Source organism: Phaethon lepturus, unplaced genomic scaffold (genome assembly GCF_000687285.1).
Source record: "Phaethon lepturus isolate BGI_N335 unplaced genomic scaffold, ASM68728v1 scaffold13710, whole genome shotgun sequence".
Classification (NCBI taxonomy): Eukaryota; Metazoa; Chordata; class Aves; order Phaethontiformes; family Phaethontidae; genus Phaethon; species Phaethon lepturus.
Genome location: NW_010514121.1, coordinates 50,804 through 76,015, shown reverse-complemented (window position 1 = coordinate 76,015; position 25,212 = coordinate 50,804). Strand labels below are relative to the sequence as shown.

At 38.6% G+C, this 25,212-nt stretch overlaps 1 protein-coding gene across 1 annotated transcript in view; it reads left to right on the top strand.

Annotated features, from left to right (window-relative positions):
• VPS41 (vacuolar protein sorting 41 homolog (S. cerevisiae)) overlaps window positions 1-25,212 on the top strand; it is a gene marked incomplete at its 3' end in the record, with an annotated part of 95,024 nt that overhangs the window by 21,542 nt on the left and 48,270 nt on the right. Inside the window, exons 4-6 of the mRNA XM_010292089.1 lie at window positions 14,936-15,010; window positions 20,679-20,741; window positions 21,902-21,967. Of these exons, the coding sequence (XP_010290391.1) occupies window positions 14,936-15,010; window positions 20,679-20,741; window positions 21,902-21,967 (204 nt within the window). The remainder of the gene's footprint in view (window positions 1-14,935; window positions 15,011-20,678; window positions 20,742-21,901; window positions 21,968-25,212) is intronic.

The following is a 25,212-nucleotide window of genomic DNA, read 5'->3' as shown; positions in this document are numbered from 1 at the left end:
TTTTCAGGATGAAGATTTTTGTGCCATGTCTTCTTGTAAGGATGGCAATGATTTCTTTTTAACCTATTGTTTGAATATGAACTGCTTTTTGAGTTGGAGAATAGGAAAAAGAAATGTTTCTTGGATTCTATTCTTAATGTTTCTGTCTCTTTTTGTAATGTATGTATCTCCAGTGCAACAGATAAATTATATCATGGATCAGGTGGAAAGGGTGCTTCTTTTTTTCTTTTTTATAGTTCGAAGAAAATTTATTTTGATGTAAGATGACTTGCCTTTAAAAGAAAAGTTTTCTGAGAAACTACTAAGTGTTGTAGAACAGTATGGGCTCCCTGTGAGGGAAACGAAGCAGCTCTGTGACATCCTTGGCTGCTTAAACTGAAGTTCTCTGAATGAATGTTGTCCACTGTTGATCCTGTAGATAGTTTATTCTGAACTGGCTGCTGTATGTCAGAATATTTCCCTTCAAACCTGAACTTTTCAAGGTCTTGGACTGTAGACTAGAAGCATCACAACCAAATGTTTGGTGGAGTCTTCCTTCTGTTCTCTCTTATCAATGCCTGTTTATTGTCTCTCCTCCTAGGGGATTTGCATTAGAGCACTGCCATGTTGTAAACCCCAAATAAAACTTAACCCTTCCTAGGACGAAAGTGAGTCACTTCCTGAAGTCCTATAGATGCAAAACATTCCTTGTAAATGTGCTGGGGTGAAGAGTATTTTCTCTGGTTCTTTGTTGGGTCTAAAATGAGCAAATGCCTTCTGCATGGTTTTACCTTGAAGTTGTAAATAGGAGAGGTTATGTGGTATTACTAATTTCTGGAAATCAGTAGTGTATAAAAATTGTTCTGGGTAAATAAAATAGTTTCTCGTTAAAGAGCAAGCAATATTACCACTGAAATCTTTTAACTGTTTACAGTAAACAGTGTACCTGGGGAGTGACTCTTCTGTGTGGTTTTTTTTTTTTTTTTGAAAGAATCTTTTCAGCAGATGTTTCCTGCGTTGTGAGATCGCAGAAACGAATAGTCAGGATAGCAAAGTGAAACCCTTTGTCTGGAAGAAATCAGTTATGTAATTCAAGGAATTGTTCAGCATCTCAGCCTTTCTCTGTGTTTTTCAGGGTTGTTTTTTTTTTTAAAGCCAAGTTGGGGGATATAAAAATTACTTTTCTACACATCTAAGTTTGTTAAACGTGTAAATAGGAAAACCAAACCATACACAGGAAACTTTAAAAGTCACTAGATCTGAAATAGTGTTAGTCTGAAATAAACCAGAATGGAGAGAGAGGTTTTTATTTTAAGCTTTTTTTAAAACGTATTTTGATGGCAAGTTCATATTAAATATATGTAGAAAATACCATTGCTGCTACAGTAGTCCTCTTGATTTCCGTTTCTTTCCTAATCTCAGGTAACAGTGTTCAATAACGTAAATGGGCTTGGAAATGGAAGAAATAAGAATTTTATTTCCATAATTTTGTATTTTCCATATTGGCTTACATCTGGATTTGAGTCAAATGGTAAAACAGAAATTGAGGCTGATCTCAGAGGATATGCATCATAATTACTTCATCATGTGTCCAGCTCCTGTGAACTTTGAGGGGGAAAACTCACAGATAAATTGCATAATCTCCAAAATGGCCAATTTTTGAATGATGGCCCTCCTGTTGAAGACTGAGTGCATAAACATGAAGACTGACAACTTAGAAGTTCTGATATTGTAACATGCTTTTTTGTTTGGTGGTTGTTTAAAAAAACCTTTTAGGACTTCACTCTGTAATGTCCATAGCAGCAAAGCAATGTGGGTATCCTGAATTGCAAATACTGGCCCTCGTGCTGCAAAGACTTGCATGTGCTCTACTTTGACCCATAAATATTCACAGAGGCCTCTGTGAAACTAGTGTAGACAACTGAGACGTCTTTTCAGAAGACAGTCTTGCTCTTACCCTGCTCTTAAAAGTATCTAATGGATCCTCTGCCAGGTGGATGAAAAGTCTTTTCAGGTTTGCAGCTCCTCTTGTCAACAGCAGTGGAAATCATAGAACCACAGAATAGTTTGGGTTGGAAGGGACCTTTAAAGATCATCTAGTCTAAGCCCCTGCAATGAGCAGGGACATCTTCCACTAGATCAGGTTCCTTGGAGCCCTGTCCAGCCTGTTTCCAGGGATGGGGCATCTACCACCTCTCTGGGAAACCTGTGCCCCTGTTTCACCAGCCTCATTGTGAAATGATTCTTCCTTGTATTCAGTCTAAATCTCCCCTCTTTTAGTTTAAAACCGTTACTCTCTGTCCTACTGCAACAGGCCCTGCTAAAAAGTCTGTCTCCATCTTTTTTGTGAAGCCCCCTTTAAGTACTGGAAGGCTGCAGTAAGGTCTCCCTGGAGCTTTCTCTTCTCCAGGCTGAACAACCCCAACTCTGTCAGCCTGTCCTCATATGAGAGGTGTTCCATCCTTCTGATTATTTTTGTGGCCCTCCTCTGGACCCGCTCCAACAGGTCCATGTCTTTCCTGTGCTGAGGGCTCCAGAACTGGATGCAGGACTCCAGCTGGGGTCTCCCCAGAGCAGAATAGAGGGGCAGCATCACCTCCCTTGACCTGCTGGCCACACTGCTTTGGATGCAGCCCAGGAGATGGTTGACCTTCTGGGCTGCGAGTGCACATTGCTGGCTCATGTCCAGCTTTTCCTCCACCAGTACCCCCAAGTACCTCCAAATCTGTATCTCTCCAATTTAGAGAGTTATGTTGTGGGAGACCATGTCAAAGACCTTACAGAAGTCTGGATAGATGACATCCATAGCTCTTCCCTTGTCCACCGATATGGTCACTCCATCATAGAAGGCCACTAGGTTGGGCAGGGAGGCCTTTCCCTTGGTGAAGCCATGCTGGCTGTCTTGAATCACCTGCCTGTCCTCCCTGTGCCTTAGCACAGCTTCTTGGAGGATCTGCTTCATGATCTTCCCAGGTACAGAGGTGAGGCTGATGGGTTGGTAATTCCCAGGGTTCTCCTTGCTACCCTTTTTAAAAATTGATTCAGTGTGTGCTTTGAAACGGGTGTTAGAGACTTTTGGTTTGGAAGGAATTGAGAGGCAGGAATTTGGGGGCTTTGGCCTTGGGTGGTGCTGGTATCTCAGCTCTTGCATGATCCCTCCTTCCTCTTTGCCTAGTGTGTTTTTAGCTCTTGCCAGTGTGGCTGTCTTTGACAATGTCAGCCGCCTGAGATTAACGGATATGCATCCTCAAATAACGTATGTTTGACAAACTGGTGTTCTCTTGTATTAGGGTTCAGTGCATTGAGTGAGATGAAATGTGTCAAACGCACTGAAAATTATTACTCAAAGGCAACAAGAGGTGGGGCGGGGGGGGAAGCCTGCTAATGCCACTGACAGAGGATGATGCAGGACTGATTCACAGCATGTTAATTCCAAATGCCTCTCCATCTTTCTCTTCTTCTTAGACTGTCTACAATTTATTAATATAATTATTGCCTCAACTGACATCTTGTGGATTAAGGACTTGTAGATATGAAGAAAGCTGTATAAACATGTTTAGTTAAGTAACAAATCAAAAACCTTTCAAAGGGCAAGAAAACCTGCCCCCATTCTGGTCTTCTAATAAACATCAAGCTTATAGCAAAAATGGTAAGAAATCTTGGCTGGTGCCAGTGATATTCTGTGAGAAGGGGAAACATTGTCTATTTTATGAGTAGGGGGGATTTAAATGTTTAACGCGTTGGTGGTGTTTCAGAGGTGATGCATGGGCCTAGAAAACAATGTAAGTGGTGTTTTAAAGCTTCCGTTAGTGCAAAGAAATTGAAGTCCTTTTAGCATGCAATGTTTGTGAGCTATTCAAGACTGCTGGAATTTCAGAAAGAATGACATAAGTAGAGACCCCTTCTTGCAGCATTTCTTTTTACCACAAATTTCTTTCCTGGCCTTGCCTTTTTTTTCTAATTGTCTCACATTGTGTAGCACTAAATATTTCTTCATTTTTTTTTTAAATCTGAGCAGCAGAAATTCAAAATCACTCATCAAAGGTCATCTCTGCTACTTTGAAAAATTAAAGTGGAGTTCCTTCTGTTGTGTTATTTTTGCCCTTGGGTTTATTAAAGTTACAGCACTCACCAGCCTCTGGAGCAAGTGTGTTGCTTGCTTGAAGGTCAGTCAGTGGCCTGTTGGTTTTGTTGATAACTCAGCAGGTTGCAAATAAAATGTCAGAGGTTTCTGTTGACTTGATGTGCTTTTGAAAAAGTTTAATTGCTGACAAGAAAAGCATTTTTCTAATGAAGAAGCAGCTATTGTTAAGCATTACATGCTGTTGCTGGAAACGATGTAGAGCCCACTAGCTGCTGTGAGAGATAATGCAGCATCTTTCAATGGGGAAGGTAACTTTTAGTGTTTGATTGTATAATGAAGTTGTTACTTTGAATGGAACTTTACATGAGAGTTTAAGATGATATAAATGTCACTTATTTTGACAGGCTACTTAAAATTCCCTGTTTATTACTTTAACTACATCATTTTAGTTGTCACTGTCAGACTATGAAAGAAGACTTAGTTGGGAAATGAAATGAAGCAACAGAATTTAGAGTAAAGATCTGGATAGCTGCATGTTAGTATTTGCAGGGTGTCACTGTGGCTGTTAAATTTGAAGCTTGAAATCCCGTGTTTTGTACAAAACCAAGTGGGCTGCTATAAATGTAGGCTCCAAAAACCAAAGTAAAATATTAAGGCTTTGGTAGGAACTAGTGTCTATGCAGGGGACAGGTTTCCTTCCCCTCCATGGGACCTTCCACCCAAATGGGTGGTGCAGTCCTATAGCTTAAATGCTCTAAGTTAACCCCTAGCTCTGCCCTTTCCTTTGAAGGGAGGGTTGCTTAAATTTTTACTTAAACAAAGGGGTCAGATGGATGTGGAAGGCATTTGCTATTACTAGAAATGTTGTTTGGAGCGTGGATGAAATATGGGAGTTTTAAACACTTGTAGTATCATATACGATTAATTTTTATAAGCTCAAAATTGAGGAAGGCATGACCATTTCATTGAATTATTCTTTCAAGCTTGTAGCTTAGTGCAGAATAATGTAAAAAGTTTAGTTAGAAGTATGGATTCAGCTACAGAAGGTCTTCTATGGTCCAGCCATTTGTTTCTAGAATGCTGTTAGCTCACAGAAGTCAAATGCGTGCTTGTCCAGTCACAAACAAGTATGCTGTAGATTAAATTTATTTCAGTTAAAGTATAAAGCCTATGTACTTTATCAGCTGTTTCTTGCACTACAATTGTTTCTGCCTTCTGTTTTGAATTTTTCACTAGCAGTTATGTTGCCCATGTACCTTCTTTTGAGAAGGATGTCAGCCGCATCCTTAGACTGAATGATCTTTCTACATCTTCATTACTCTTCAAATGCATGTTGTTTTTCGATTTTCTAAAAAGTGGGTATGCTGTTGTCTGTCAGTTGTATTTCGTGACCAACTATAAAGGTACTACATTTAAGGTACCTTAGTGGCCCTCTTGAATGTCACTGATTTCAGTAAGAGTTTGTTAATGTGACCTCTTAATGAGGCAAAGGGCTGTGATTGAATACTGTTTTGTCACAGTCATCTAGGCATAACAAATAGTCAGTCACCATCTGAGTTTGGTAACATTTGCTGTTTAAATGCAGACTACATCTTGTGATTATTTAGAAAACGTGATTTGTGTTTGGAACGATTACTGACCTTTTCTGTAAAAAATTGCCCTATGCACCTTAATTTGACAACAATATTAGGCAACAAAGTTTATTTGCTTTTAAGAAAAACACAGAAACATAGTTTCTAATTTCAAAGACATATTAAACAACCATGCACAATAAAATTCTTTTTCATCTCTGATTTAAGCAAAAGATTACTTTTCTAGAGTGTAATTGGCTCTTAAAAGAAAGCCTCAAAAGACTCCTGACAAATTTCAAACAACTGTTAAATAAGGAACATACTTTTCTGTGCCTTCGAGAGGCTTAGTTCTGGACAAGAAAGACTAGATGCTGCTAGGTTGTTCTGTCTTTTACTGCTTGTTGGTATTTGAAGAACTACAGATTCTCACCATCAGGGATGTCTGGGAACTTTCTGGTTTGGCCAGGTGATGTTGACTGGTACGAGGTGCATGTTCAGTGACTCACCGCATCCTTTTTCCAGTCATCTCAGAAGCCTATTGTGCCACATCTGTCTCATACCCCACCCCCCCCGCCAAATACTCTTTGCTGGTATATAGCTGGACCACTGGGCCAAGTTGTTCTGGAGTTTTTATTAGCAGCCATGAAATGGCTAGTTTCAAGTAGCACTGATGAAGACTTTTCATAAAAGACTGATAACACAGATGTGCGTTTTCTAAACCCTAGTAACCTTTAAAAGTATAGGGAGGATTTGGAAAGGTTTGATTCCTAAGAAGCTAGTATACTGCTGATTCCTAGAGCTGTTTTCCTTTCAAATAGCATATTATACCTGGATGGCATTTTTCTTGATGCGGAAGGCACGCACTTATGTGCATATGTACAAAATAATAGCAGTTTGCTTGTCAGAATTATTCAGAGTTCTGGCATTAATAAAATATGATTTGCATTAGAAAATGTTTTCCTAGTTGGAAAGTCCAAAGCAACTGAGTTCTGGAGGACAATGTTTTTTATACAGGTTGACATTAATGATAGAGCTACAGCCCTTTGTTTCCGTTAACAATAAAAATGTAGCACTATTAGAAACACAGAATGACATAACAGAGGCATAATATGATGAACAAAACATGAAGGCAAAACTAAGTATTTTTTGCCATAAGGGGTAAGATATTATTGATAATGAACTTTGTAAATCTAATAAAGATTCCTTTCTGAAGGATGAGACTTATTTGTTTTAAAAGACATGACAGAGTGTATAGCAGTTGTTTACTGCACTCCTGATTGATTGCTAAATGTGGACAGTCCAGATTTGACCAGTCTTGGTGTTAATACCTTCAGAGTGGCTGCTGACAAAAGTACCTACTTTCAAGCTGACTATCTCCACTGTGTTGCTGCTGAGGACGCTAGTCCCACTCAGTGTCCTGTGACACAGAGAAATAAAGGTATAAGAAACTTAAGAAAATGAGTATTTCGGTGTTGGAAGGCTCACGACTGTAACCCTAAACTGACTGCTAACTGAAGTCTATAGCTGCTGCAGGTCTTGGCAGTTTTGAAGATAGGAGCTGTGAAATGTGAGCAGTGTAAAGATGGAGGAATGAATGAATCTGCTTTTTTGATCTACTTTAAATAAAGTTTATTATAAGCAATCACATCTACACATCACTGGTATTGAAATAGAGCCTCTTTGTATGTAAATGCATCGAGGAAGTTGGACAGGATCAATTCGTCTTCACATTTAGTTTTCCCTATCTTACTGTCACAGTGAGGATATGGCATACAATATGCTGTTTACAGTAAGTTACAGTGCACTTCATGATCCATAGTTTCTACTTGTGTGAGTACTCTCCTCCCTTTCCGCCCATCTTTTTGATTTGCATATGGTTTAGGATCCTGTCAAGAATCAGACACCCAACGTTGATCACTGTTGAGTATCTCTGATGGGTTTGTGAGACTTTGTCAGATGATATAATTGCAAATAAAGGAAGTTCCAGAGTTGATGTCCAAAGAGAATACGATGCTTTCAGTAAGCAGGGAATGTGTTTATTATTGCATATAACTCTGACTTACACCAATCTATACCAGTGTTGATAACTGAATGTTTACATGGAAAACGGCACTTTAGCTCTCGCTATTGGCTGAACTTCAGCATTGATCACCCAGTATAATATTTAACTATGCCAGGAATATGACTAGTTATGGCATTTTCAGCCAGGAAAGGGAGTTCCTTCCTTTACGATATTTATGCTTCTGCCTGTTTCCGTCAGTGAGGGTTAATAAAATTAACTTATTTCAGTAGCCATCAGGTTGGGATAATTGTCTGTAGTGGAATGGTTGACAGGCTAAAATAACTGGAAAAAGTAGTGTAGATTTTCATTGCAGGAGCTGATAGAAGTAAGAAAACTATGTAGTTGTGGAGAAAATAATGGCTACATATAATGGAATGTGTGGAGAAGCAGGGATGCTAGGCTCCATATGGTTATGTCCTCTGTCCTGTGTTAGGTCAGGGAGGAGGGTGAGCATCATGGCTGTTGTGAAAACCTTCTTGGAAATCATGTTGGCACAACAGTGCATGACCCCTGAGAAGAATACTCAAGAGCCTCTTTGCTTCTTTAAAAGTTGTTTGGTCAAAGCATGGATAAAATAATCTCTAAAAAGAAAACCAGTGCTGAGTAGAACTTGCACTGTATGACCTGGTTGGCTTTTCTCATCAGTCATGTCTCTGAAATGTGGCTTATCAAGAAATGGAGAAAAATCTCATACTTTCTACTTTGAGGGGCAGACTTCTACAAAATCCAAAAAGTTCATTAATGACAGTGGTGATGGTATTCTGTTAGAAACAAGCTGTGAAAGCGCCCTGGTTAGTTTCATCCTCAGAGGTTTTGGTAGGTTTTTTGGATCATTCTTTGAAGCCCACTTTATAATTCAGTAGCCTGTGTGGAACGTTAATGCTCGGTCATGGATTCTCCAAGTTCATTGTGCTTGGGGAACTGTTCTGAAAAGAAAGCAGTCAGAGAAATCAGTGAGGTGAACCTCCAGATTGCCTGGGATAGTCTTCTCCCACGCTGTGCTGGGTCTTCCAAGGACGATGTATGTAGTCATTGCCTGCAGCCCTTCCTCCGTCCTCCACCTGTACTTCAGCCCTCCACGTGCTTGTGTGATAGGGAATATTGCTTCATATTCTCAGATGGCTTTAATACACGGATAACAACAAAGAAGTAGATGCAGGCTTAGGACACACCATCGTTGAAGACCTACAGTTATACAGCAGATGGTGAAGGGGGCCTGGGGAGAGGAGGAAACAGGAGTAATTTGTTTACTTTGGCACAGAGCTCCTGGGAGGATATCTCCTTACACACCAGTGTTTTAATAGAAAAGAGATTCTACTTCAGATCCATCAGGAATTAGCTAATGGTTAAATTCTGCTAGGAATTAGTGTTGGCCTTTCAATATAGATGTGTTTTCAGTAATAGGTCCATCATTCCTAGACAAGCGTTCTGGTTATCTAGCAACTACTACAGATTTAGGAGATCCCTTGTTAAATTTTTTTTTCCTTGGATTTTTTTTTTTTCCTTTTTCTTAGTCCTTGTAGTTGACAAACAAGATTAAGGGATTCACTGATGTGGAAAATATTGAAATCACTGTAGGCTTTTTGGTCTTTCTCACTTTCTCAGACTATATATGGGACATTCGTTGTCCTAATATTCCCTTAGTTTTAGACAAGCTTTTGAGATCTTTCTTTTTTGTAGGCAAGGTCTGCCTTCCCGCAGACAAAATAAAAGTTAATGTTGCTATTGTTCTTTGTCCCAGACCTTGTCACTCTACCCAGCTTTTCCCCCCTCTCTTTTCTTCTAAGCGATATAATCTCCCATTTTTCATTTGGAGAATGACAGATTCAAGAGTGTTATAGGAAAAGCACTGGAGCAGGAATCCTCACTTATCAGAATTTGGCTGCCAGTGTTGAACAAAACCTTGTTGGTGTGTATATTAGTAAATTTTCATCAAATGAAAATATAAGTGTTGTAAATGCAGAGTATACTACTTCTATTGCAGGCAGTGGCAAAGAGCTTATTCTGTAACTTCTAAAGCTGCCTTTTCAGTTCAAACCTTTGTGCTACTACGCTATGTTTCTCAGCTGTGTATAAACGCATAGGCATGTGTGCACTTTTACCTGGTTATAGGTAAACTGTGATACAGCATCAGAATTTGCTTTTCTGAGTTGCCTTTCCCTCTATTGCATCAGTAAAACTCTTCAAGTGTGCAAAAGATGCATAAGTCAGTGCAGCACTGCAGCATCTGGAGCAAGAGAGTGCATGGGTTCAATTTCTTTTTAAAGGTAGTTCCTCAGTACAAGAGATCTCTGGGCATCAGTGTTCTGAAGTCAAAACAGATGGGACAAACAACATGCAATACACTTGTGCTTAGGTGTTGTATATCTTCCCTTTTTTTTTTTTTTAATAGTTGAAGACTCTCCCACTATCTCGTTTATTTGCTGTCACCTCCTATCACTTCCCAAAATAAAAAGGTCCTGAAAAGTAGAAGTTAGGTAAATTAGGCTTTCTTTTAGGTGGGCTGAGGGTATCATTGTGGATTGGAAAGGCACCCTTGGAGAAAGAAAATATTCAGTACTTGCCTAGTGTGTTGTTTTTTTTTCCCCCCAATAGTCTTAAAGGGATTGCGTGTTTCTCATAATTCATTGGTGTTGATGCATATAGAATGTCTAACTTATGGTTGTAAAAGCTGAAGAGTTGGGGTTCTATTCAAAGCAAGCTCCTCATCCTACCTAGAGCAAGACTTGTATTTTGAGAGGATCTTAGCTTAGTTATGACAATAACTGAGGCAGTTTCTATTTATGAATCAGTATTTTGCACTTGGATGCCTCCACCGTGGTGGAAATACAATCATAAAAATGGTAGTCCAAACATACAAAAATACAAACATAGAAATGGTAGTCCTTACTCTAGTGGGCTAACATTTTAAGCAGTAGGTAGATTGGTCATATTGTTGTACATGGGGTTTTACATGCTTGTTTATGTGAGTGTCATGCAGATGGAAATATATGAATAAATGAAAAATAGGCACTTGTAGAGGACAAATTTGTTTATTTTATTGCAATTCCAACTGTGTACATGTAATTTGCCTTACTATGGAAAGCAGCTACATAGTAGTTATGTAGATCCAGATTGATAATAATGTAGCAGAAAAGACCTTATAGGTGTTTTTCTTCTCTGGATATGCATATGTGTGTGTGTATAGATTGATAGATAAAAATGTTTGGGTTAATTTAGGAAAAGTTCCTGAAAATCCTTTTTAAAGAATGGATGAAAGGGATGCTTAAGGGAGTTGTATTAGTGATGGGAACCTCTTGATGTAAAATGAGCTTTGTTGTAAGTATGATTGAACAGTGCTTTGCTTTTCACACTCCTAATATGTGTGTTGCTTGCCTGCTAACCATGGCTAAAAGGCATGAAGTCACAGGCAACTATTAAAACGTTTAGATTCCTAGCTTGTAAATATTGCATTTCTCACAGAATTGGAGTGAAATCCAGTCTTATGTTTCTTGTTCATCCACTTCATATCCATTGGGATGCAGCATTTGTGAAAGAATCAATTATCCATTTGTTAGTCAGAGGAGCTTTACAAATTATACATTAGCAAATTGATTTCTGAGGTTCACCATTGGGGGACTGATAGTATAAGGTGGGTTGATGATGAGTGTCGGGGGAGAAGGAGTTGCCACAAAGAACACAATTAAAAGAAGCTTTCTGAGTGGCCGTGAATTTACTCCTAATTGAAGAGCTGACATAATCCATACTAAGTGCGTTTATTTCAAGCATTTTACATTAGGTAATTGATTATCACATGAGGTACATTTGTTGGTAGATACTTGATTTTCCTGTCCTTCAAATTTAGGATTTTGCAAATGCCTGCATTTAGATCTTTATGTGCAAGGTTCCTGCTAGCTTTTTCTCCCTCTCCCTAAAATTTTCTTTCTTCCATTAAGGTAACATTTTTTTTGTTCTATCGTGTCAGCTTGACATTATTGATTTTGAACAGTCAAACTTACTTAGGTTGTCCAGAATTCCAAACATGTCTCCATCAGAAAGAAAACTGCAGCTAATGGAAATTCAGCTGAAGACGTTTCTTCCTTCTTTGCCAGAACTTCCACACTGTATGAAATTGTGAAACTGTTCCCAGGTTAATCATTTCAGTGTATTTCCCTTCCTAACAGGATCCTCCTTATTGCCAGATTTAAATTATGTTGCTTTAGAAATACTATGTGTGGTGTTGTTATAACAGTGCTTGAAGTATCGTTGTGACCCCAAAGAAGCTGTGTGTTTTTACATGCAGCTGCCTGTGGTTTTTTGGAATGGGGTTTAAGATTATATCATCTTTTAATTGAGTAATGTTTACATGGATTATATGTTCCTAATTTTTAGATTGACACTTTGTCCTCAGATTGCTGTTGTAATTCTTAACTTGTAATTTATTTATTTTTTTTTAATATGATGCCTGTAAACTTGGACAGTGTTTTTTCCCCACCCATTTACAATACCTTTAAAATAGTCAACTGACCAAACCCCAGAGCACATCTGGGTTCTGGCTATATCAAATTATTAGTCCTCCAGATTGTGATGAGTTAGTGACTACCTGTGTCCTCTCTAACCTTGAGTGATTTGTCATCTTTTGGTGACCTGTAAAGGTGGATGTTGCAGGAAGGGTATTTATTCTCTGTACTGTAAAAACCAAAAACCGGTTTTCTTTTGCCAGGCAAATTAAACTCCTCAGTGGGTTAGCCGGAATAAGGTTTGGAAAAAAAACACAAGGGAAAGACAATTGTAAGGCTGTGACTGAGCTGATAATGTTTAATAAAAATAAAAAATAAAAGCAGGGTGAGGGAGGGTAACCCACAAAATTATCTGTGCTCCTCTTTTCTGAAATACCAGAATTATCCACAGAGTGTTGGCAAAGTTATAAATACGACAAAATTTGAAACGGTAAGTAACTTTGACTGGCACAGCAGTATATTTATTAAAAATAATTGATATGAAAAGATGTAGGTGCTGGAGAGATGAGAAGAACATGGCAATTGAACACTGTACCTTAGTGTATAACCCTGTGTCAAGATGGGGTAATTCAGATGAACTTTTTGCCTTTCCAATTGTAGAGTAATAAAAGGAGAGAAAAACCTTTGTGAGAAAGTTACCACAATGGCAACTTAGATGCCGGCCAGAACAAAAAAACCATGCCACTTCCATGATGAACTCAGTTGAAGTCTCTGTGCTTGGCCTTTCGGAAGGCCTGAGTTGTTTCTCATTGTAGAGGGAATGGTAGAGACGTGCTGGCATTTTTTTTTTTTTTTATTTCCCCCTAGACAGAGGCAAAATCTTCTCTTGCACCTTGATGAACAAAACAGAAGTTTAGAAGGGCATTTTCAAGGGAAGTTTAGAAGGGCGTTTTCAAGGGAAGGCAGGAATAAAAGTGTGTGCTAGCAATTTTTATGAAGCTTCTAGAAGGTGAGACTGACAACTGACATGTCTTGCCTTACTCATCATCCTCAATTCCTGGAATTGGCCAACTGTATGTGTAACATCAGAGAATCAGAGCTTTCACAAAGGTGTTGACCATACCAGCAGGCTGATGGGCTTGAGCCGTGCTCCTCCGCTGACACCCCCAAAACGTGTTGGGAGGAACGCAGCCAGGGGCTGTGCACCAGCTGCCTGCACTGCCAGCGTAACCGCTCTGTGGCAAATTAAAATACTGCTGGAGCACATCAGTCAAGGAAAATTAGTTCGACTTCTTCCTCGGCAGTGCACTTTTTGGCAGACAACGCGCAGTGGAAAGACTGCTTCGTGATAGGCAATAATTGTGGTACTTCCAGGTAGCATTTTGTGGTGACAGAAAGTGAGACCAAGAGCGGTGTCTCCTGCATGCAAGGAAGTGGGAAAGCAAAAGGACTGGCAGCATCCTTTTTCCAACTCATCAGGCGACTCTTATAGTGCAGGGCTCAGTTGTTCAACCTTGATTAGAAACAAGCTTCTAGAAAATGAAATGTGATTTGGGCATATATTCTTTTCATGGTGGAAGAGAGAAAAACTTCATTTCCCTGAGTTGGAATTTTTTTGTGTGTGAAAGATTATGGGGAAAAGTTTTCCAAAGGCTGTGAGAAGACCTGTTTATCTCCTGTAGATAGTCCATCTGGACAGTGTGTTTTTATATAACTTTTTGTAATGTACTTTTTATGTAATTCCAACTGCCATAGGGTATATAAGGACCTGTGATATTTTAGACGCAGTTGTGTAACATCTGATGTCACCCCACGACTCCAGCGCTATTCCAGTGACACTTTCTTTTCACACAAACATACTATGGATTTCTCTTTTACTATGCTCAGAAACACAGAAGTGACCTGTTTTGTGGTTTAATCCGTTCAAAATTTTATGAGAGTAAGAAAAGTTGTTCTTAAAAGAGACTTACTTGGGTGAAGATCCTTCAATGATGCTTGAAATGATGCGATATTTGTTACAGAGGGTGAAATCAGGATCATGGTACATAAGAAGGTTCTTGTTACTTGAGTATAATTGGATGGGTTTTAGTATGCGAGAGGATATGCATCACGTTACCCAAATGATGTTATAAGTTAGTCCTCAATACTTAAGGGTAGATGTTTAAGCTAAAATAGACAGTAACAGATACCAAATAACACTGTAGCTTAGAACCAAAAGTATATCTGGATAGGGAAGGCAGTTTTCAGGCTTTTCTCAGTATTTGTCTCAGAATAAGTACACCTATATTGCACTTCAATACCTTGTAATACTCATTTCTGAGAACACTATCAGAGGCAAAAATGAAAGCAAGAGAAAGGGATTTGAAGGAAGAAACAATTGCCATTATAGCCATCAGAACAAACCAGAAGAATTTTCAGTTGTTTGATGCCTTTGTGGTCAGTGTGTTTTATGCTATTTGTGAGTGGGAAAAGCTCTTAACAAACAGCTGTGGTGCGCAGGCACAGATGCTCAAGTTCTGGGAGCCTGGTGCTTCATGAGCATTCCAGAGCCCTGAGACGCGTAACTGCAAAAAATGTCAAATTTCTGGGTTAGGCAAAAGGTTGGAAAGAAGGCTGTCCTTTGGCATTGTCATAGGAATACCTATTCTGTGGGGGTTTTTTGATTCATGCAACTAAACGTTACACAACCATTAACACATAAATCTCAGGAAGTGTGGAGATTGTTAAAGCATGTGACTAGTGATATAACTTTAACGTCAACTTTAAAACTTTTTTCTTTCTTTTATTTTTTTTTTTCTAGAGCCCAGTGAAGATTAATCAGATCAGCCTGGATGAAAGTGGAGAATACATGGGTGTTTGCTCAGAAGATGGCAAGGTACAACAAACCCATTTATATATTTAATAAGGTAGCAAGTAGTCCTCAGTATTACACTTGAGATAATTGTGATACCTGTGGAGTTAGTTCCTGTGTTTAGCACCACCACTTTGACCATCCATTTTGAGAACTGAGCTCACCTTTGAATACTCAAAATTAAAGTCAAATATATTTTGCACAAATGTGCCGTAGGAAAAGTAATTACAAGAATGTCAATAATGTAACTGGTATTAAGCTGATTAACAGCTGTGGCAGGAGGACATGTCACCTTAATCATTACTGCTGTGCCAGTTATACTTCAGTGACTATTCTGCTGTTCCTGCAAGACAGTAGTTTAATGCCTTTCTGCTATAAATCCACAAAATTGGATTTTGTGGGCATGATTTCTGTGGGCTGGTGGTTTTCATTTTCACACATGTTATGAATGTTTCTCTTGAATTATAGAATCTTTTGATAAGCAATCATAGTTTATCAGAAGAATAAAGTGTCTTACAACAGCCACATTAAATAAATGTAAAATCAATATATGTACAGTTTCCTAAAAAACTGGCACCTACTTCCTTGACTGAGGACATATATCATTTGTGCAGTGTATAACTAACAATTATCAGTGCTTCTCTGGAATGTTGAGCTGTGACATTTAGTGGTTTTGGTGATTGATTTTCCACTTAGAAGAATGTCTTTTTTGTTTTTAAGTCGATGGCAGTCTTTTCTAATGTTGGTTTGCAATGATAAAATTCTAATGCACTGGGTGTACTTAAGCTTCTTTTTTAATATAATGCTCATATACAAATGCAGTGCATTAAAAATCATTTAAATCATATCTCAATATCCATCTAACTTACTGAGGAGAACATTTCTTACAGAGTAGACTTGGGGGGAGGAGGAGTGTCAGTGATGCTAATGCATGCATCCCATTCAGCAGAAGTTCTATAAATTAAAAAAAAAATTGGATTTTGCAGTAGGCAAAACGGGGAAACAACTCCGTTAGACTGTATGGGCTTGGGTTTTTTCCTTCCAAATAGGTGGGTTTTTTTTTCTCAACAGGCAGGCAGGCAGCCAGTTTATGTATCCTTTTGTTTCTTGGAGATATCTTGATGTCAGTATCTTGACACAGTAATTGGGATGCTAGTGCCTATCAAAGTGGGTTGTAGAATTTTACAGCTTGTGAGAAACACAGCAAGAGTGTCCTAATTGTCTAAGCAAGATAAGGGAAGGGTCAGTAATTGTGCAAGGTAATAAAAATGTTGAGCTAGCATTGTTTAGGTGTTGGTTTTGAATGTTGGTGGGAAGCAATTGCTGTAAGGGCTTCTCATATGTGACTGTGGATTGTTGACTTGAAATATGTATGTTGCGGTGAGACTACAAGCCATGCATATTCTTCATATGTTAAATTAATATTAAAAATACGTATTTGATTTCATAAATGTTCAAAAGTCCTTAATCCCTACTCTGGTGTGGCTATATTTGAAAAGACTCCAATACTTTCAATGGTGACTGTCTTCAGTTAGTGAGATAGCCAGTAGGTGACATTAAATGCTATACAAGGCAGCCTAAACTATGGTCCCCAAGTCACGGCTAATTCTGGCAGTGTTTTTCACGCAGGACTGGGGTATCACAAGTACAATATTCATCATATTTGCATTCACAGAGTCCAGGGACATTGATGCTTCACCATATTCTACACTGAAAAGCTCACCTGGAGATTTGAAAGATCTGGGTGTTTCAGAAGTTAGACTTTCTACTTGACCCAGAAAGGTGTGTCTCTATGAAAGAATCGACCCCTAAAATGGGTGAAAACACATACTTGTATGTTGTGCTACTGTATAAGAAAATGGCAGGAATTCCTGGCCAGATAATGTAGCACTTCTGGGTTCTGGGTCATAACAAAAGTGTAACTTTACAATACTTAATAGCTCTTTCCTTATTACAGTGGGAGTGTTCATATTGTAACAAGTTAAAGACTTGTACAAGTGGTTGCAAAGTCATCATTAGCTCAGATAAATAAGTAAAAATAGTGAAACCCTTTTTTAAAAAAGAATAAAAGGAAAAGTTAAACAGCTTAGTTTTCTTAAACCAGCTTTAAACAAGAATGGGATATAATAAAAAGACCTGTGAATTTTGAGCCAGCTAGGTTGATACAAGTATTTTGTACCAATTAATAAAGATACATCCTCTAGACCACTGCAAAAGAGTTTTGCAATAGGCAGGAAGTGCATTTTCCCATATCAAAGTGGATCCAATATGAGGGAGATGGAAACAATTTGTCTTCTTGAAGGAAGGCCTTATGATGACAACCCCCTCCTCATATCTGTTCTGCTGTCTGATGTATTTTACTACTATTTTCATTCTTTTACCGCTCTCAGACTAGATTTGGACTAGCTATGCTGACTGGGAGGGGGGCATAGCAGCACAGTGCAATTCTCTAACCCTCCTCTTGCTGGGTGGCATCCAGACCTAATGTCAAAACCTGGCACCTGTATGTCATACATGGCCAACAAGTGCTTTGGGAGCCGCTTGCAGCTTTTCTGTACTGCACGTTTGCCTTATTGAAAATCCTCCTTGCTAATGGACTCCACTGCAGCTGGTCACCACTGGCATGGCAAGGAGCAGAAATCGAAACCACTACCACTCTAGTCTGGCCACTGTCTGGGGAAAATGTCTGGGTATTGAAATATTAGGATATAAGAGGAGAATTTTGGTGCTGGAATAAATAGAAGGGGAAGCAGACTTGCAGCTTCACAATTGTGGAGTTTTTTTATGTCACATTTTTGCCTACTTGTATCCTGTCTTGAAAAACCTGGATCTGATTCCCACTTTTGCTAAAGCTCTCTTATGTCATTATATAACAGAGATATAATTTGCACCCTTATTGGCTTGTCACTTTTTTCATATGAAGAAATAGAAATTATATTGAAAACCTATGTGGTCTACCTGTTTTAGTGTAATATTTAATACCCGTAACAACATTTATGTTAAGAATATCCATGAAGTATTACATTCATCATTTTTCACGAAACGTGGCTTATAGATAAAATGTGTTTGTTTTCCTGCCTTTTGATCACTGAAGGTTGGCTGCTTCTTCCACATGCAGAAGCAAAGAAACAGCTAAATCTGGATGTACTGGAGTAGTGGGTTCTGAATATTTAAAATTGGACAGGACTGGCAAAATGTAGTGGACTCTCATCACGAAATCCTTTTTCCAGCTACCCCAAAAAATCATGAGTTGAGTGGGGATAGAAAGTAGAAATGGAGAAATCCAATATAGGTTTGTAATATCAAAAGAATCACTTTCTCTCTGAAGAATAAGAGACATTAAGAAGTAATAAACTGTTATACAGTGTCCCTAGAGTAAACATGATAACATGTATTTTATGCTGAGTTGTTTTTTCCTCTTTAGTTAACTGGCTCCGTTTTGTTCTCATACACTTAAAGGAATATCACAGTGCAGTGTTCAATGCAGTATTATGAAAACACTGAAAGCACTGTTGCTAATGTTAATTTTGATTAATTAGTTTTAACCTGAGAGAGGTGTTATGTCTTTTTTGAGGATTCTGCTTCCATGGAATTTGCAGTGTCGTGGTTTAACCACGTCTATTCTCTTGCTTCCTCCTTTCTTCTCTCTGTCTTATTTTCTCTTTCCTCTGTTTCTAATGTTTAGTCTGTTGCATTGGATATGCTGTGCCAACTGATGAAAACAGAAACCCAGAAAACAAAATCCTCTAGACATCAGCCCAAAGGTTTTCTAGGCTTACAGCCAGGCCCAACTCAAATGCAACCCTTTGGTTGGCTTACATAATCACAGCTTTGCGATATATCTCACTGTCTCCAAATATTGATTTTCCAATCCTTTGGAGCAATAGCTCTGCCCTACACAGTGCATGCAGCAGTATTTTTAAAACATGTTGTTAGAGGCAGTATATTCACTAATGAGTAATGTACAGAGCTGATAATGCTGCTTAGGTGTATCGAGGAGACAAGCTTGAAGGGAGATGAGGTGGTTTGAGATGTTTTCAACTTCACTGAGACTGCTGAACTTCAAGCCGCTCTGAGGATAGCTTAGTTCCTCGCTGTTGGCTTAGTTCCTCCTGTAGTTTACCTGAAGTCTAATTTATTTACTCTGTCTCCTTGACTATCTGCAGGAAATTTGGGGGTTCTTGTCCTCTGAACTGATCTTTTGAGAGCCATTAAGCCTCATTTTTTGTGGCCTGTTACTGGTATTTACTGGCTTTGTTCTGCAGATCTTTGTCTAGTGGATTTATTATTTTTTGTTACTACTATGTTTTGGTTTTCCCTCTAAAGGAATCATGATGAGGATGAGGAGAGAGAGAAATAAGGTTAAAAGATCACTTAGATCTTTGAGTCTAACTTGATGAACACGCAGAGCAGAGTTACTGAAGGGGTTACCTTTTTCAGAAAATAAAGACAAGTGACTAAACCTGTCTGAGAACCTTCTAAAGTAGATATGCTGTCAGATGCAGTTTTTCAGTGATCGCTCCATGGAATGCTCCTTTTTTATTTCCTCCTTCCACCAGCAGTGTCCATCCCTGCTGGGATGATTTTCTTCCAACAGCTTCTGGCAGAGGGTGGAAACCTCTTAAAATCATAATGAAAAAGCAAACCAGTTATTATTCTTTGTGGAAATCATAATTAGTGAATCAATTACTAATTCCTGGCCATAAGTCTTCAGCTCTATTATGCTCCTAAGTTCTGCAGGAACTGAATTGTCAACTGTCTCATCTGAGAACTGGGGAAGGGAATGTTGCATGTTGGATGAAAAGACGAGTCCAAAAGAGGGTTGTACTTACGAAAAGCTTGAGAAAACCTATTTTGTAGTCATAGCATCTAAGTCTAATAATATCTCTTAATACTTGATACCTCTGTAATTGTTCTGTAAGTAAAGGGAAGTAAACTTTTTAAAATCTGTTAATTCTCTTGACAGTAGAAACATGCTTTTGGTTTTATTTTTAGTTTCGGGGTTTTTTTTAATGTTGACCGTTCTTCAGATGGATTAATTCTGATAGATATTCTGATGGCCTATGGTTACAGCTTCAGTACTGACTGTGAAATGTACTGAGACATCAACACAGATGAGAAGGGAGGAATCTTCAGAGACAGACATTTCCAGTGGTCTTGGAATAAAACAAAATAGCGCTGAATGCACTTGGGAGGAGGAGAGGATGCCAAGAAACTTATAGGACTTGTTTTTCAGGCTGGTTTTGCTTTATTGTCACAAATTTCTTACATAAACCCTGTATTGCTGGAAGGGGAAAAAATCCTACAGTTCTTTCTTAGAAAGGAAGTGTTTTTAATTTATCTTCGCCTGAATGTATTATGTTGCTCTTACTTTACTTAGATCAGTATCTATTAAACAGATTTGATAAGCCTAAAGCAAAAGGAACTTGTAGTTTTTGCTGTGTTTATCACAAAAAAAAAGATTCAAATAAGTACTTTTGTACTGCTGCAAATATTTAGAGATACACCGTAATAGAAGCCCAAGATGTCTCAATTAACTCTGAATTGTTATATATTACTTATTTCTTTTTCTTTAGGAAATAAAATGTAACTGTTAGCACTTAAATTAATCTTCTAGTTGTTAGTGATTTACATTTAATTGTCAAGTGGTTATTAGATAAATATTTTTGGGTTTTTTTATATACTTCTTCAGGTGCAGGTGTTTGGATTGTATTCAGCGGAAGAGTTCCATGAAACGTTTGACTGTCCTATTAAAGTAAGTGCTTGTTTTAATCTTTAGTAATTGTGTTGTTGTTGTCTTTAATAACAGAAAGGTCACATTGAATCTAAATGAGAGGGAGGAATACCGCTTCCTTATAATGTTATTCAAGTCACTAGAAAATAGGTATCTATCTCAATATAAAAGCTTTTGATCTGGTTAGGCAGGAGGAAAGCCGATCTTGGTTTTGTAAGAAGTATTTTATTGAGTTTTTCAAATAGAAAAGGCAAAGTGAAAGAGAAATTGTCCTGTTTTGGCTGTTACCTGTCTCAACATATTTCTTTCTTTGTAGATCTGTGATACAAATTCTGAGGGTTCTGCTAACTATGAGGTCAATATTTTGCAACCAATCCTTATCTGTTAAGCCTACCTTAGGATAAGGCAATGGGTGCTGATGCTGGTATACCCTGAACTTCATAATTGAGGTTACTCTTCTTGAGAGACGTGTGGCTGCCTGGCTGTTGAAAAAGCATTTCTAAGTAGGCATATGGGAAGATCTAGCTTTTTTTAACAAGAAAGATTTCTTGCAGGAGGAAAGGTGATGTAGGCAAATGGTTGCATTTTGCTGCTAGGGGTCTTCCATGTTGCAGCTGCTCTTGGGGAGGGAAAAAGGAATGAGGTCATTAAGTTTTCACACACATCAGATGTGACTCATGTGCCTCGTAGGGCTTTACTGCTCTTACAGCTGGATCTCCCACATTTGACATGTAACGCGTAAGGCAAAGAGGCTGTTTAAGGTGCGTTGGTGCTACATGAGTTTGTCCTGTGACAGGGCTGAGGTGCGTGTGCTCTCTAGGCAGACCCCAAACAAGACTTAATTGGGGTAACCCTTGCTTGTGGCAGTTCAGTGCTGCACAGTCCTAATTCTGCTGCCTGCTGTGCAAAAACGTAGTTGTTTGGTGTAACGTGGCCCTCGGTGTCAGGCGTGTGACTTGTCACATGTCATATAATACGGAGAATTTTCTACTTTTCTAGGAAAAACAAATGTACATGTCTGAAACAACTAGGCTGTACTTCAGAGAAAGAACTTGGCTGTAATATTTGATACATGGCAAAGGGTTATCTAGTTTAAAGGTGCTCCTTGTAAACTCTTACTTAAGCCACAATACTCTCCTTTTTTTTTTCTTCTTCTTCTTGTCCCCGACCCCCCTCCCCAGATTGTTGCTGTTCATCCTCATTTTGTAAGATCTCACTTCAAGCAATTTGTAACAGGAGGGAAAAAGGTAAGCAGTCATAGTGTAATGAATATAGGCTATCTTTAAGCAGTTTTTTAAAATAGCTCGGAAGGCTGTGTTTGTGATTTTTAACACCTAGAGCAATGGATTCTGCTTTTTCCTTCTCTTCATGCCTTGTATTCCAAAACATTCTTTCTTAATTAAGACTAATTCCAGGGTGGGTGGTAGAAAGTGTACTTTTTATGTTAAAAACATGTTGCAACAAGTTGAGCTTCAGAGTAGAAATACTTCTGTCTACATAGACTGAAAAAAATGTCATTTGCATTTCCTAGGCCAATGTTTCTCCATTCATTTTAATTTGTTGAAGTGGGAGCTGAAGTTAGACCTTAATACTGATCTTTTACAATGCATGCTGGTTTTGGTGCTTGGGATTTTTCTTCTGCTTTACCTGTGGGTGGTTTTTGTTTTGTTTAAAGTAAACAAACCCAAGTGTATTCATCAGTTCCTGTTCATGTGTGGGATTTTTTGTTTTTAAAGTAATTCAGGGGAGCTCTTGGTACAGTAGAGCTCCCACTTTAAGTACTTGTATCTGTGTAGTTAAAGTCTTCTACTTAGGGCAGTTGTTATTTTAAATGTGCATTTGGTGTCTTATTGGCATAGGGTGCAATTCTGACTTCCAGATTACAGCTGTTTCCAGGTCCTAAAAGTATTTTGTATCACATTTTTACTCAAAATATGGAAAGTTTGCTTTGGAACAGTTTCTTGAATTCATGGAATTTTCCTGTTGCCTTCTCTTATGAATTAAGGATGAACAATCCTCACTTACAGATGCATCAAACCAAATGCCATGGGCTCTCCCTTACCAGCATATAAGAAATACAGACTTCTAGTGCTGAACACAACTTAATTTTCATTAACAGTTCGATATATTTCAAAGCATAGCTGTGTTTTATTTTGCTTTTTAAATGGCATGTATGCTTGACAGATTTTTCTGGCTGGTCGGCATTGCTGTTGTCCTTAAAATAATGCACAGTCAAGTGTATCTCTTTGTCAGCCACCAGTTTGTGAAGCTTTTTAGTGCTGATAAAAGTGGTATGGAAAGAGAGAAGCAGGGAATTAATAGAACAGGGTTCTGTCAGGTGGTAAAAGAGCTTGCATTCACCTGATACTGAACAGAAAAAAACATCAGGGAGTTAACACATTCTCTTTGGTTATCTTTGATTACTTGACAGGTTGTTTTATATTCTATCCTCTGGGGAATGGTATACTCATTCTTAATGCATTCATTTTTTGCTGAGGAACTTTCCTCTTCAGGAAAACTTTAATTGACATCTTAACACAAGGTATTTAGCATTGAAATAAATGTCCCTCGATGCCTGTAATTTGATTTTATTGATACATAAAACCAACAAATAGAGCCTCTTAGCCTTGTGGTAGAAACCCTTCCCCTTTTCTCCTCTCCTCCAAAAGGAGTGTGTGCTCGTATAACAGCAGCAACAAAATGCTCTATGAAAATTCAGAAAGTTAAATTCCACCTACTTGCTTATTGAAGGTGTTTTTTTATTTTCTGAAAAGAAAAAGCCCTTGGAAAACATTGCTGCTTTTTATTTACATCTCTTCTCAAGTGTAAAGCCAGAGAGCTGCACGGGCGCAGCAGGAGAGTTAGTCCACAAGAGTGAGGAGAAGGAGGCTGAAGCATACCACCCGGGCTGTGGACCTCGCATCTCTCGCCCTGAGGCTGGAGGTTGTGTAGTTGGGTGAGCCGCTTCAGGGAGGGGGATGGGATCTCCTGTTGCTTCTGAGGTCTCTGCACTTTTAGCCTTTGCATGGACACAGAGACGTTGTAGCTGATAGCTGGCAGCGGTGGCAGGCATGCTGCCTGTCTTCCCCATCCGTACCAAGGTAGGGATAGCAGTTAGGACAGAGGTAATGCTATCCTCATTTTGGATCAAGCTTAAGAGAAAAGCTTTGCTTAAGGCCCTCATGCGATGTTCCTTGCCTGAGCTGCATTCAAAAACATAATGTGAAGTGTGTGAGCTCTCTGCCCAAAGGGTTGCAGGGTCTATCTTTTTTTTATTGTTCTGGGAGATGATGACATGATGTATATTAGCATTTTAAATGTTGGGAGGGTTAAAAATTATTTGCTAAGATAATTTGAGCAGATAAAAAGACCCAGAAAGACATTTGGTCACTTCCTCAAACCGCTCAGTTGCATTACACACATTGTTGTCTCAATATGAGAAGTATGTTCTTGATTTTCGACTTGAATTTCATGCTGATTTTTGTTTACACTGAAACAATATAAAAAAAGCCAAACCACATGTGCCTGCAGAAAGCAAGAACTTGCCCCCTTGAGCTTAACACTCTGTTTTGTCTCATCTCAGAAAAACACTTTAATATTTGCTTACATTTCTTAATTTTATAGTGAAGCATCTGCCTCAGTAGGATCCTTAATGAATGAGGTAAGGGGGTTATAACTGTAAATAACGACTGCCTTAATTTTTTGAGAAATATACAGTGTTTCATAACAATATAAAATGTATTAAAAATACACTTCTCAGTTCAAAGACCCACTGCAGAGCATTCTGCAAATGTTCAAGGTGAGCAACAATCTCCTTAAAATAAATAAATAAGAAGGGGGGGGGGAAGCTCAGGGATGCGCTTCAGGGATGCGTGGTGCAGGTTCTCAGTTCCCAATACAGGTGGATGTTTGGAACTTGGGTGAATTTTTGTGTGATGCTGAGATTTGCCACATCTTAGGAGCTCAGCATGACCTAAAGCTGACTTAAGAGCAGTGCTTCCTGGGGTAACTGTTTAAAATCATTGCAGATTGTTGGAAGCTTAACACTACCGCGCATATGTTTACACAGTTGCGTATATATAGGCATATATATATAGGCCTATACTAGAGTCCTTTAAGAGCAGTTTTTCTCTAAATAGTATTGTGAACTAATTAATCAGTTTAAATTTTTTGATTACTAAAGTACCAGTTTTTAAAAGTAAAGAACTTTCATTAAGCTTGGGATAATATCATTGCCACCTTTTTTGGGCTGGAAAAGCTCTTTTTTCCCGCCCACTTTTTTAATGAATGAACGTTATCTGTGCCTAGAAATAAGGCAGGTGCTGTGGAAATGTTGACAGGATTGTGGTGAGAAGCAATAGGTACCAAACAAAATAGGGGTGCATCCCTGCTCCCCTCCCCCTTATTTATGCAATTAACTACAGCACCATTGTGATGACTTGGCAGATGATGGTAACCCTGAAATAATAATACTGTATATTGTAAATAATAG